This window comes from Mesoplodon densirostris, chromosome 2 (genome assembly GCF_025265405.1).
Source record: "Mesoplodon densirostris isolate mMesDen1 chromosome 2, mMesDen1 primary haplotype, whole genome shotgun sequence".
NCBI classification, from domain to species: Eukaryota; Metazoa; Chordata; class Mammalia; order Artiodactyla; family Ziphiidae; genus Mesoplodon; species Mesoplodon densirostris.
In genome coordinates, this window is record NC_082662.1 from 12,569,240 (window position 1) to 12,583,088 (window position 13,849).

The 13,849-nt window shown below is 44.0% G+C and overlaps 1 protein-coding gene across 1 annotated transcript in view; it reads left to right on the forward strand.

The window, feature by feature from the left end:
- The window catches only part of LOC132477587 (forkhead-associated domain-containing protein 1-like), a 129,123-nt gene that overhangs the window by 20,730 nt on the left and 94,544 nt on the right, over window positions 1–13,849 (forward strand). The window contains 1 exon segment of the mRNA XM_060080020.1: window positions 6,568–6,838. Coding sequence (XP_059936003.1) covers window positions 6,568–6,838 — 271 coding nt within the window.

Consider the following 13,849-nt stretch of genomic DNA (forward strand, 5'->3'; position numbering starts at 1 on the left):
TCCTTGGACCAACATTAAAGTGTGCTCACTTGTGGGATGCACTGGGATCCACTGGCCGCCCTGAGGAGGGGCTCCTGACCCAGAAGGTGTTGACCTGATCAGGGGTTCTCAAAATGGGTTCTAAGGATCCCCCTCGTCAGAAGCACGTGGGGAGCAGACCCACAGTGCAGATCTGGGCTTCACCCCAGGCCTGAGGACTCATACTTAGGATTCCCAGATGAAATACAGGACATCCAGTTAAATCTGAATTTCAGATAAGCAACAAATAATTTTTATGTACAGGTGTGGCCCAACTATTGCAAGGAATCACTTATGCTGAAAAAATTATTTGGTGTTTATCTGAAATTCAGATTTAACGGACACCCTATAGTTTTTTATATATTTATTTATTCATTTATTTGTTTATGCGAAATCTGGCAACCATACACATCCTCCCTGGGAGTAGGGCCTGGGAATATGCATGTTCACAAGCTCCCTGATGATTCTGATGCACCGCCAATAGGAGGGAAACCGAAATTTAGAATCATTTGTATGGAACACTTACAGAATTTTTTAGGGATCAAAGAAAAGGGGATTTCACACTCCAAAGCCTGAAAATCCAAGTTCAGGAAGTTTGATTCAATGTGCCCCAAAATGTCTGATTCCTAGAAATTTTTAGGAATGTTCAGTTAAATTACAGGTTACCAGGCCCCCTCCCAGGGAAATTCTGACTCTGTGGCTTGCCCGTGGGGAGAAGAGGGGAGCAGCAAACAATATCTGCATTTTTTTCTTCTTTTTTTCCTACAAAGATATTTATTGAAATATTATTTATAGGGCATAAAATTTGAAACCTAAATTTCCATCCAAAGGGGGCATTGTTTAATAAATTATATTGTTTAATATATTCTAAGGAGTTTAATATATTATAAGGAGTTCGTGTATATATGGAATACTGTTCTGCCTTTTTCAAACACAGCTTTATTGAGATATAATTGACATGCCATAAACGGCACATGTTTAAAGTCTGTAAGTGGATGGGCTTTGACATATGGGTACACCTGTGAAACCATAGCCACAATCAAGACAGTGAACAGCTCCTTCATCCTCCAAAGTTTCCTCTAGATCACAGCATGTGTTTGTTTGCTTGCTTGCTCTTAACAGCTTCACTGAAGTACAATTTACATAACAGAAACATCACCCATTTGAAGTGTCCAATTCAATCAATTTGAATATATTGATGGAGTTGTGCAGCCATCACCACAACCTGCTTTCAGAACATTTTCCTCCATTTCTATCACCCCAAACCTCGGAGAAACCTTGGAGGTATTTCATTTTGGGGTTTGTTTTTAACTTTTAATTTTCAAAATTATGGTAAAATACACATAAAATTTACCATCTTAACCATGTTTCAGTGTACAGTTCACAGTGGCATTAAATCTATTCACACTGTTGTGCAGCCATCACCCCCATCCATCTTCAGAACTTTGTTCATCTTCCCAAACTGAAACTCTAAGCCCATCACATCAAACCCCCTGCTTCCTTCCTCCCCTCCCACCATGCTTTCTGTGTCTGTGAATTGGACTATTCTAGGTTCCTCATATAAATGGAATCTTACATTGTTTGTCCTTTTGTGACCATCTTATTATCACTTAGTATGATAGCCTCATGGTTCATTCCAGTTGAATATTTCATTGTATGGATTCACCACATTTTGTTTACCTGTTCATCCATCCATGGCCACTTGGGTTGCTTCCACCTGTTGGCCATTTTGAGTAAGTTTGTTATGAACACGGGTGTACAACTATGGAATGGGGACTTTATTTTACAAGGTGCTTCTTATATAATTGTGGGAAAAAGTGATGACGACCTCTAACCTTGAGTAGATAAGACGGAAGAAGATGTTTTGTAAGAAGAGAAATCAGGAGAGCAGCAGGAGGAATCACTGACGTGAACAGCACTGTGCTAAGCAATTCACCTGCTCTCCCTTATTTCACGCTCATAGCAACCTATGAGATGGGTTCTCCCGTGATCCCCATTTTACAGACAAGGAATCCGAAACTCAGAGAGGTTAAGTAATTTCCCCAGGGCCACACAGCTAGTCAGTGCAAATTAAACACTATCCCCACTTGCGGAAAAAGGAGGGGAGAAAACCATTTAGTCTGATGCTAGCTGGAGCAGTAGCCTTGACTGGTTTTCACACCGAGGAAAGCATACTCTCACGGTCACTCGAATATACACGGATTTTTTCAATTCTTATTCCTACACCCACTTGCACCTTGCTTCATTCCTCGCTTGACTGCAGGCAGCTGCACAAGTGTTCCCCTGGCCTGTGCCCAGGGCGCTTTGCAGGACTCTCCCCAACCCCATCTTCTCAAAATGGATAGTGATTTCTTGAGTAAATCATGGACCTGTGTTTATTAAAGCTAATATAAATTCAGCCGTGGATGTGGTCATGGTTAATCCAGGTGGTTGACAACCTGCTTTTTTTTTTTTTTTTTTTCCGGTACACGGGCCTCTCACTGTTGTGGCCTCTCCCGTTGCGGAGCACAGGCTCCAGACGCGCAGGCTCAGCGGCCATGTCTCACGGGCCTAGCCGCTCTGCGGCATGTGTGATCTTCCCGGACCGGGGCATGAACCCATGTTCCCTACATCGGCAGGCGGACTCTCAACCACTGAACCACCAGGGAACCCCCAACCTGCTGTTTTAAAGGTAGTATGGAAAAGAAATCAGGAGTATCACATATGCTACCTCAAAAACAAAACAAAAAACCCAACCATGGCAACATACCATATGGTCAGAGAACAGACACAAAGAAAGAGAAAAGGCATTAGCGTGTATTTTTAAACTAAAGTTTCTAAAAACAGACTTGAAGACTTCCCTGGTGAAACAGTGGATAAGAATCCACCTGCCAGTGCAGGGGACACAGGTTCGAGCCCTGGTCTGGGAAGATCCCACATGTCGTGGAGGAACTAAGCCCATGCGCCACAACTACTGAGCCTGCGCTCTAGAGCCCACGTGCCACAACTGCTGAGCCCATGTGCCCCAGCTACTGCAGCCCATGCGCCTAGAGCCCACACTCTGAAACAAGAGAAGCCACCACAAGGAGAAGCCTGCGCACCACAACAAGAGTAGCCCCCCACTCGCCGCAACTAAAGAAAGCCTGCACATAGCAACGAAAACCCAACACAGACAAAAATAAATAGAATTCAATCTAAAATAAATCAATAATAAAAACAGACTTGTTGATAACTGACCTTGACCCCATGCTTCCTGTACAGCCCAGAGCTGGCTTTTAATGTGAGTCTTCTTCTTATGTTTGCTTTTCTCCCTGCCTGTTTCGTTGTAGTTACCAGCAGCAATTTCTGAGAAAACCTTGACCTTCCCTTTGATAAAGCAAGCCGGGAAACTAGAGAAAACCAACTTTAACCATCCAACTAAAGCTACCCTCAACCAACACGCTTCAGAGAAAAAAAAAAAAAAACTTTATTTTTAAATTTTTATACCCGAAGAGCTTGGAGTCTCTGCTGCGTTTATACATCTTTGGCTCCTTCCCACTAGGGGCCCTATCGTTCAGGCTCTGTGTGCTGCAAGCAACAGAAACCAGCTCTAGCCAGCCTCAGGGATGGAGCACTTCAGGGTAGCACCCCAGCCAGTGCTCAAAACCAGCTTCCTTATTTTCCCCACCATGTTCACAGCAGCATAGTTATAATAGCCAAGGGGTAGAAACCACCCAAGTGCCTATGACGCTTAATGGATAAACAAAATACACTCTAAACTGTATGGTGGAATATTATTTAGCCTTAAAAATGAAGGAAGGGCTTCCCTGGTGGCGCAGTGGTTGAGAGTCCGCCTGCCGATGCAGGGGACACGGGTTCATGCCCCAGTCCGGGAGGATCCCACATGACGCAGAGCGGCTGGGCCCGTGAGCCATGGCCGCTGAGCCTGCGCGTCCGGAGCCTGTGCTCCACAACGAGAGAGGCCACAGCAGTGAGAGGCCCGCCTACCACACACACACAAAAATAATAAAATAAAAGAAGGAAATTCTGACATGTTACAACATGGATGAACCTTGAGGGCATTATGCTAAGTGAAATACGCCAGTCACAAAAAGACAGGTACCATGTGATTTCACTTATTTGAGGTACTTGGTACTTAGAGTAGTCCAATTCATAGAGACAGATTGTTGGTCACCACAGGCTGGGTGGCGGAGGGAATGGGGAGTTGTTGTCTAATGGTTAATAGAGTTTACGTTTTGCAAGACGAAAAAGTTCCGGAGATCCATCTCACAGAAATGTGACTATACTTAACACCACTGAACTATTTACTTTAAAATGGCTAAGATGATAAATTTTATGTTGCAGGTTATTTACCACAATTTGAAAAATAAATAAACAGCTTCCCTCTCTCCATGTCTGGGCTCCACTCCCTCATGCTGGCTGCATTGTGAAGTCCCACCAGGTCACTCCAGATCCTGGTGTCCAGCCAAATCTTCTTGGGTCTCCTTGGATCTGATTGGATCACTTGCCCCACCACTGAACCAATCAGTATGTCCAGGGAGTGTGATTGGTTGATTGCTTAGCCCCACCCACAGCAATGGGCTGACAGATTGGGAGGGAGATTCCTGGAATTTCCAGAAGAGCCAGGTGGGTTGCGGCCTGTCCACTACGGCAGTGAACCACTTGAGGCATGAGATATGACCACTCCCTTCAGCACCCTGGCAGTTAGTGGGCAGTGAGGCACATCTACCTGAGCATCCCAGCACAAAAGGGAATTCCTCCACACTACCCGTGGTCTCTAGATTTGTTTTCTATCAGGCGGGGGTAAAACATACTCAAATTTCCCCCTTCCCACCTTCAGCCCTTTCATTCGATAAATCTTTATTAAATCGATGAGGAAAGGTTGTAGGAATGATTGAGGCAAGACAGCCCCAGAGTAGAGGACGGGAAGGGATCGGATGGATGGAGAAGTGAGTGCAAGGCAGGAGCAGGACACCTCAGCTTCTGAAAGGAGAGAAAGGAAGAAAGCTTAGGTGGAGACCGAGGTACCCACAGTGGAGAGAAATTCGAATCTCCACATAAGGTAACAGAGTTCTGGAACACTGCCAAGTCCGTTCCTGAAACAGGTTTCAACAGGGCCAGTGTCATCATAAATGCTGGGCCAGGTGTCGCCAGGCAATTGGAGTTTGATTTTCCCGAACAGTGTTCTCCCTGACTCCAAAAAAGTCTTCAGGGGAATTCACCAGATTCTTGACTTGGCTGGGAAAGACTGTAGCTAAAAGACTGGTTTGGGAACCTGAGTGAGTGGAGAACCTTCCTCTTGAATACAATCCAGCTGGAGCTATAGGAAGTTCTGTCTGCCAGTGCTCCTATTTCGGAAGCATTCTGTCCTGTTTCTCATTATGTGTCTGCACTCTGCAGAAAGAGAAACGTGACCGCCACAGGCGGCAAACCTTTGAACTTAGCTTCTTCCTTGAAAAGTGTGTTTTTTTCTGCCAAGAGACTGGGGTGGGGGGGGGCAGAGAAGGGAGAGAGAGACCGAGAGGGAAAGAGCTTTCCAGAACCCCAGTCCCACCAACCTCTCCACCACCACCTGAGCTTGGTGAAGTCCTTAACCTCTCCAAGCCTCATTTGTAAGCTAGGAATAAGGAGAGCTCCTCCCCTTCAGGGCTATCGCGAGAAATCGGTGAGTAATTACAATAAATGGTAGCATTCACGATGTCACGGTTTAACCACTAGGCATGGGGAGGGATGGCCACAACAGCATTAACCAAGACAAAGCCAGGTGTCAGCACATCTCAGCATTTGCTTCTCCCGGTTTACATGGATTTTGATGTGCTCTCTAATGAAAGTAGATAGACATCTTCCGCTGGATCAGATGAAAAAAGGTTCCCTCGATAGATATTTATGGAGCGTCTGCCAAGAATCAGATGTGGCAGATGTTGAGGATCACAGGTTAATGATCCAGCTGGGGTTCGAGCCAGTTGGGGTGCCTGCCACCCCAGAGCTCTCGGCTTCAGGGAACAGGTGGAATGGGAGTGCCAGGGAGACACACAGTGTGGATGTGTGTGTCCTGGAGAGCTGGGCTTGAATCTCGGAGATGTGTTCATTCATTCTTTCAACCAATATTTAAGGACCTACTGTGTATGTGCCAAGGGTTTATTCTAGGAGCTGAGGATACGGTGCTGAGCAAGGTAGACAAAAAGCTGTCAGCCTCTCAGAGCTCAGAGGTGGCGTTGTACCAGCTCAGACGCTCACTGCCAAATCTGTGATCCTGGGAAAGTCACTAGGTCTTGCTCAGCCTCGGGCTCATCACAGAGCATCAGGGATATTAAATGAGGTAATGCATGTGAATATCTTGACTGGGTGCCTGGCACGAAGGCTGCACCCAATAAATGGTGGTGTGATAGTGTGCAAGGTGACCCACGGTGGGGACCGCCATCCCAAATTTGGGGAGAGTGTGGGAGGGATTCTTGGGAGAAGTGACTTATACGCCGAAATCTAGGGCAGCAATTATGTCGCCGGAACAGAAAGGTGAAGACCACCCCAGCTGCTCGTAACCTCCCCTGACCCTCTTTTCTGCCCCTGCAGGTCTCCTTCCCATGGGTGAGGGACCCAGCACCTTGGCCAAGGCCACAGCCACCTTGGGCCACCCAGCAACTGAACCTGTCACCCTCACCACGACAGACCCCCTTCTACCCAGGCATCTGGCCAGCGCCAGTGCAGAGGAGCTGGTCGCAGGGGTCCCCCGAGCCCCCCATGGTCCCACCAGCCTCCCACAGGCAGCACGTGAGTGCCAGCGAGAAGATGTTCTCCTTCGGGGTGGACAGAGCCGCCCACAGCGTTCCCATCATCAGGCAAGGTACTCATGGGTGCTTCCTTGGCATCTTAGGGGAGGGGCTTTTGCTAGGAGGATGGGTCTCAGTTTCTGCTTTCCCCTTTTTTTAAAAATTTTTATTGAGGTGCAGTTGATTTACAGTGTTGTGTTAGTTTCAGGTATGCAGCACACTGAATCTGTTCAACATATACATGTATCCACTCTTTTTTAGCTTCTTTTCCCATATAGACCATTACAGAGTATTGAGGAGAGTTCCCTGTGCTATCCAGTAGGTCCTTCTTAGTTATCTCCTCTATGTATAGTATTGTGTATGTCAATCCCTCTCTTCCGATTTATCCCTCCCCCCTCTTATTCCTGGTAACCATACGTTTATTTTCTTTTTTTTTTTTTTTTTTTTTTTTTTTTCACTATATTTTTTTATTTTTTTTATTTTACAAATTTAATCAGTTATACATATACATATGTTCCCATATCCCCTCCCTTTTGCGTCTCCCTCCCACCCTCCCTATCCCACCCCTCCAGGCGGTCACAAAGAACCGAGCTGATCTCCCTGTGCTATGCGGCTGCTTCCCACTAGCTCTCTACCTTACATTTGGTAGTGTATATATGTCCATGCCGCTCTTTCACTTTGTCACAGCTTACCCTTCCCCCTCCCCATATCCTCAAGTCCATGCTCTAGTAGGTCTGTGTCTTTATTCCTGTCTTACCCCTATGTTCTTGATGACATTTTTTTCTTAAATTCCATATATATGTGTCAGCATACAGTATTTGTCTTTCTCTTTCTGACTTACTTCACTCTGTATGACAGACTCTAGGTCCATCCACCTCATTACAAATAGCTCAATTTCATTTCTTTTTATGGCTGAGTAATATTCCATTGTATATATGTGCCACATCTTCTTTATCCATTCATCCGATGATGGACACTTAGGTTGTTTCCATCTCCGGGCTATTGTAAATAGGGCTGCTATGAACATTTTGGTACATGTCTCTTTTTGAATTATGGTTTTCTCAGGGTATATGCCCAGTAGTGGGATTGCTGGGTCATATGGTAGTTCTATTTGTAGTTTTTTAAGGAACCTCCATACTGTTCTCCATAGTGGCTGTACCAATTCACATTCCCACCAGCAGTGCAAGAGTGTTCCCTTTTTTCCACACCCTCTCCAGCATTTATTGTTTCTAGATTTTTTGATGACGGCCATTCTGACTGGTGTGAGATGATATCTCATTGTAGTTTTGATTTGCATTTCTCTAATGAGTAAAGATGTTGAGCATCCTTTCATGTGTTTGTTGGCTGTCTGTATATCTTCTGTGGAGAAATGTCTATTTAGGTCTTCTGCCCATTTTTGGATTGGGTTGTTTGTTTTTTTGCTATTGAGCTGCATGAGCTGCTTATAAATTTTGGAGATTAATCCTTTGTCAGTTGCTTCATTTGCAAATATTTTCTCCCATTCTGAGGGTTGTCTTTTCGTCTTGTTTATGGTTTCCTTTGCTGTGCAAAAGCTTTGAAGTTTCATTAGGTCCCATGTGTTTATTTTTGTCTTTATTTCCATTTCTCTAGGAGATGGGTCAGAAAGGATCTTGCTGTGATTTATGTCATAGAGTGTTCTGCCTATGTTTTCCTCTAGGAGTTTGATAGTGTCTGGCCTTACATTTAGGTCTTTAATCCATTTTGAGCTAATTTTTGTGTATGGTGTTAGGGAGTGATCTAATCTCATACTTTTACATGTCCCTGTCCAGTTTTCCCAGCACCACTTATTGAAGAGACTGTCCTTTCTCCACTGTACATTCCTGCCTCCTTTATCAAAGATAAGGTGACCATATGTCCGTGGGTTTATCTCTGGGCTTTCTATCCTGTTCCATTGATCTATCTTTCTGTTTTTGTGCCAGTACCATACTGTCTTGATTACTGTAGCTTTGTAGTATAGTCTGAAGTCAGGGAGCCTGATTCCTCCAGCTCCGTTTTTTGTTCTCAAGATTGCTTTGGCTATTCGGGGTCTTTTGTGTTTCCATACAAATTGTGCAATTTTTTGTTCTAGTTCTGTGAAAAATGCCATTGGTAGTTTGATAGGTATTGCATTGAATCTGTAGATTGCTTTGGGTAGTAGAGTCATTTTCACAATGTTGATTCTTCCAATCCAAGAACATGGTACATCTCTCCATCTATTTGTATCATCTTTAATTTCTTTCATCAGTGTCTTATAATTTTCTGCATACAGGTCTTTTGTCTCCTTAGGTAGGTTTATTCCTAGATATTTTATTCTTTTTGTTGCAATGGTAAATGGGAGTGTTTCCTTGATTTCACTTTCAGATTTTTCATCATTAGTATATAGGAATGCCAGAGATTTCTGTGCATTAATTTTGTATCCTGCAACTTTACCAAATTCATTGATTAGCTCTAGTAGTTTTCTGGTAGCATCTTTAGGATTCTCTATGTATAGTATCATGTCATCTGCAAACAGTGACAGCTTTACTTCTTCTTTTCCCATTTGGATTCCTTTTATTTCCTTTTCTTCTCTGATTGCTGTGGCTAAAACTTCCAAAACTATGTTGAATAAGAGTGGTGAGAGTGGGCAACCTTGTCTTGTTCCTGATCTTAGTGGAAATGGTTTCAGTTTTTCACCATTGAGGACGATGCTGGCTGTGGGTTTGTCATATATGGCCTTTATTATGTTGAGGAAAGTTCCCTCTATGCCTACTTTCTGCAGGGTTTTTATCATAAATGGGTGTTGAATTTTGTCAAAAGCTTTCTCTGCATCTATTGAGATGATCATATGGTTTTTCTCCTTCAACTTGTTAATATGGTGTATCACATTGATTGATTTGCGTATATTGAAGAATCCTTGCATTCCTGGAATAAACCCCACTTGATCATGGTGTATGATCCTTTTAATGTGCTGTTGGATTCTGTTTGCTAGTATTTTGTTGAGGATTTTTGCATCTATGTTCATCAGTGATATTGGCCTGTAGTTTTCTTTCTTTGTGACATCCTTGTCTGGTTTTGGTATCAAGGTGATGGTGGCCTCGTAGAATGAGTTTGGGAGTGTTCCTCCCTCTGCTATATTTTGGAAGAGTTTGAGAAGGATAGGTGTTAGCTCTTCTCTAAATGCTTGATAGAATTCGCCTGTGAAGCCATCTGGTCCTGGGCTTTTGTTTGTTGGAAGATTTTTAATCACAGTTTCAATTTCAGTGCTTGTGATTGGTCTATTCATATTTTCTATTTCTTCCTGAGTCAGTCTTGGCAGGTTGTGCATTTCTAAGAATTTGTCCATTTCTTCCAGGTTGTCCATTTTATTGGCATAGAGTTTCTTATAGTAATCTCTCATGATCTTTTGTATTTCTGCAGTGTCAGTTGTTACTTCTCCTTTTTCATTTCTAATTCTATTGATTTGAGTCTTCTCCCTTTTTTTCTTGATGAGTCTGGCTAATGGTTTATCAATTTTGTTTATCTTCTCAAAGAACCAGCTTTTAGTTTTATTGATCTTTGCTATCGTTTCCTTCATTTCTTTTTCATTTATTTCTGATCTGATTTTTATGATTTCTTTCCTTCTGCTAACTTTGGGATGTTTTTGTTCTTCTTTCTCTAATTGCTTTAGGTGCAAGGTTAGGTTGTTTATTCGAGATGTTTCCTGTTTCTTAAGGTGGGATTGTATTGCCATAAACTTCCCTCTTAGAACTGCTTTTGCTGCATCCCATAGGTTTTGGGTCGTCGTGTCTCCATTGTCATTTGTTTCTAGGTATTTTTTAATTTCCTCTTTGATTTCTTCAGTGATCACTTCGTTATTAAGTAGTGTATTGTTTAGCCTCCATGTGTTTGTATGTTTTACAGCTCTTTTCCTGTAATTGATATCTAGTCTCATAGCATTGTGGTCGGAAAAGATACTTGATACAATTTCAATTTTCTTAAATTTACCAAGGCTTGATTTGTGACCCAAGATATGATCTATCCTGGAGAATGTTCCATGAGCACTTGAGAAAAATGTGTATTCTGTTGTTTTTGGATGGAATGTCCTATAAATATCAATTAAGTCCATCTTGTTTAATGTATCATTTAAAGCTTGTGTTTCCTTATTTATTTTCATTTTGGATGACCTGTCCATTGGTGAAAGTGGGGTGTTAAAGTCCCCTACTATGATTGTGTTACTGTCGATTTCTCCTTTTATGGCTGTTAATATTTCCCTTATGTATTGGGGTGCTCCTATGTTTGGTGCATAAATATTTACAATTGTTATATCTTCTTCTTGGATTGATCCCTTGATCATTATGTAGTGTCCTTCTTTGTCTCTTCTAGTAGTCTTTATTTTAAAGTCTATTTTGTCTGATATGAGAATTGCTACTCCAGCTTTCTTTTGGTTTCCATTTGCATGGAATATCTTTTTCCATCCCCTTACTTTCAGTCTGTATGTGTCTCTAGGTCTGAAGTGGGTCTCTTGTAGACAGCATATATATGGGTCTTGTTTTTGTATCCATTCAGCCAGTCTGTGTCTTTTGGTGGGAGCATTTAGTCCATTTACATTTAAGGTAATTATTGATATGTATGTTCCTATTCCCATTTTCTTAATTGTTTTGGGTTCGTTATTGTAGTTCTTTTCCTTCTGTTGTGTTTCTTGCCTAGAGAAGTTCCTTTAGCATTTGTTGTAAAGCTGGTTTGGTGGTGCTGAACTCTCTCAGCTTTTGCTTGTCTGTAAACGTTTTAATTTCTCCATCAAATCTGAATGAGATCCTTGCTGGGTAGAGTAATCTTGGTTGCAGGTTTTTCTCCTTCATCACTTTAAGTATGTCCTGCCACTCCCTTCTGGCTTGTAGAGTTTCTGCTGAGAGATCAGCTGTTATCCTGATGGGGATTCCCTTGTGTGTTATTTGTTGTTTTTGCCTTGCTGCTTTTAATATGATTTCTTTGTGTTTAATTTTTGACAGTTTGATTAATATGTGTCTTGGTGTATTTCTCCTTGGATTTATTCTGTATGGGACTCTCTGTGCCTCCTGGACTTGATTAACTATTTCCTTTCCCATATTAGGGAAGTTTTCAACTATAATCTCTTCAAATATTTTCTCAGTCCCTTTCTTTTTCTCTTCTTCTTCTGGAACCCCTATAATTCGAATGTTGGTGCGTTTAATGTTGTCCCAGAGGTCTCTGAGACTGTCCTCTGTTCTTTTCATTCTTTTTTCTTTATTTTGCTGTGCAGCAGTTATTTCCACTATTTTATCTTCCACCTCACTTATCCGTTCTTCTGCCTCAGTTATTCTGCTATTGATCCCATCTAGAGTATTTTTTATTTCATTTATTGTGTTTTTAATCGATGCTTGATTCGTCTTTAGTTCTTCTAGGTCCTTGTTAACTGTTTCTTGCATTTTGTCTATTCTATTTCCAAGATTTTGGATCATCTTTACCATCATTATTCTGAATTCTTTTTCAGATAGACTGCCTATTACCTCTTCATTTGTTAGGTCTGGTGGGTTTTTATCTTGCTCCTTCTCCTGCTGTGTGTTTTTCTGTCTTCTCATTTTGCTTATGTTACTGTGTTTGGGGTCTCCTCTTTGCAGGCTGCAGGTTCGTAGTTCCCGTTGTTTTTGGTGTCTGTCCCCAGTGGCTAAGGTTGGTTTAGTGGGTTGTGTAGGCTTCTTGGTGGAGGGGACTACTGCCTGTGTTCTGGTGGATGAGGCTGGATCTTGTCTTTCTGGTGGGCAGGTCCACGTCTGGTGGTGTGTTTTGGGGTGTTTACGGACTTTTTATGATTTGAGGCAGCCTCTCTGCTAATGGGTGGTGTTGTGTTCCTGTCTTGCTAGTTGTTTGGCATAGGGTGTCCAGCACTGTAGCTTGCTGGTCGTTGAGTGAAGCTGGGTGCTGGTGTTGAGATGGAGATCTCTGGAAGATTTTCGCCGTTTGATATTATGTGGAGCTGGGAGGTCTCTTGTGGACCAGTGTCCTGAAGTTCGCTCTCCCACCTCAGAGGCACAGCACTGACTCCTGGCTCCTCAATTTGGGATGATTTGTTGTCTATTCATGTATTCCACAGATGCAGGGTACATCAAGTTGATTGTGGAGCTTTAATCCGCTGCTTCTGAGGCTGCTGGGAGAGGTTTCCCTTTCTCTTCTTTGTTCTCACAGCTCCTGGGTCTCAGCTTTGGATTTGGCCCCGCCTCTGCGTGTAGGTCGCCGGAGGGCGGCTGTTCTTCGCTCAGACAGGACAGGGTTAAAGGAGCAGCCTCTTCGGGGACTCTGGCTCACTCAGGCCGGGCGGGAGGGAGGGGCACGGAGTGCGGGGCGTGCCTGCAGCGGCAGAGGTCGGCGTGATGTTGCACCAGCCCGGGGCGCGCCGTGCGTTCTCCCAGGGAAGCCGCCCCTGGATCCCGGGACCCCGGCAGTGGCAGGCTGCACAGGCTCCCGGAAGGGCGGTGTGGACAGTGTCCTGCGCTCGCACACAGGCTTCTTGGCGGCGGCAGCAGCAGCCCCAGCGTCCCACGCCCGTCTCTGGGCTCCGCGCTTTCAGCCGCGACTCGCGCCCGTCTCTGGAGCTCCTTTACGCGGCGCTCTTAATCCCCTCTCCTCGCGCACCAGGAAACCAAGAGGGAAGAAAAAGTCTCCTGCCTCTTCGGCAGCTCCAGAGTTTTCCCGGACTCCCTCCCGGCTAGCTGTGGCACATTAGCCCCCTTCAGGCTGAGTTCTCGCCGCCAGTCCCAGTCCTCTCCCTGCGCTCTGACCGAAGCCCGAGCCTCAGCTCCAGCGCCGCCCGCCCTGGCGGGGGAGCAGACAAGCCTCTCGGGCTGGTGAGTGCCGCTCGGCACCGCTCCTCTCTGTGGGAATCTCTCTGCTTTGCCCTACCCAGGTATGTGGGGAGTTTCTTGCCTTTTGGGAGGTCTGGGGTCTTCTGCCAGCGTTCAGTAGTTGTTCTGTAGGAGTTGTTGCACGTGTAGCTGTATTTCTGGTGTATCTCCATACGTTTATTTTCTACATCTGTAACTCTATCTCTGTTTTGTAGATAAGTTCATTTGTACCTTTTTTTAGATTCCACATATAAGCAATATGGTATGATA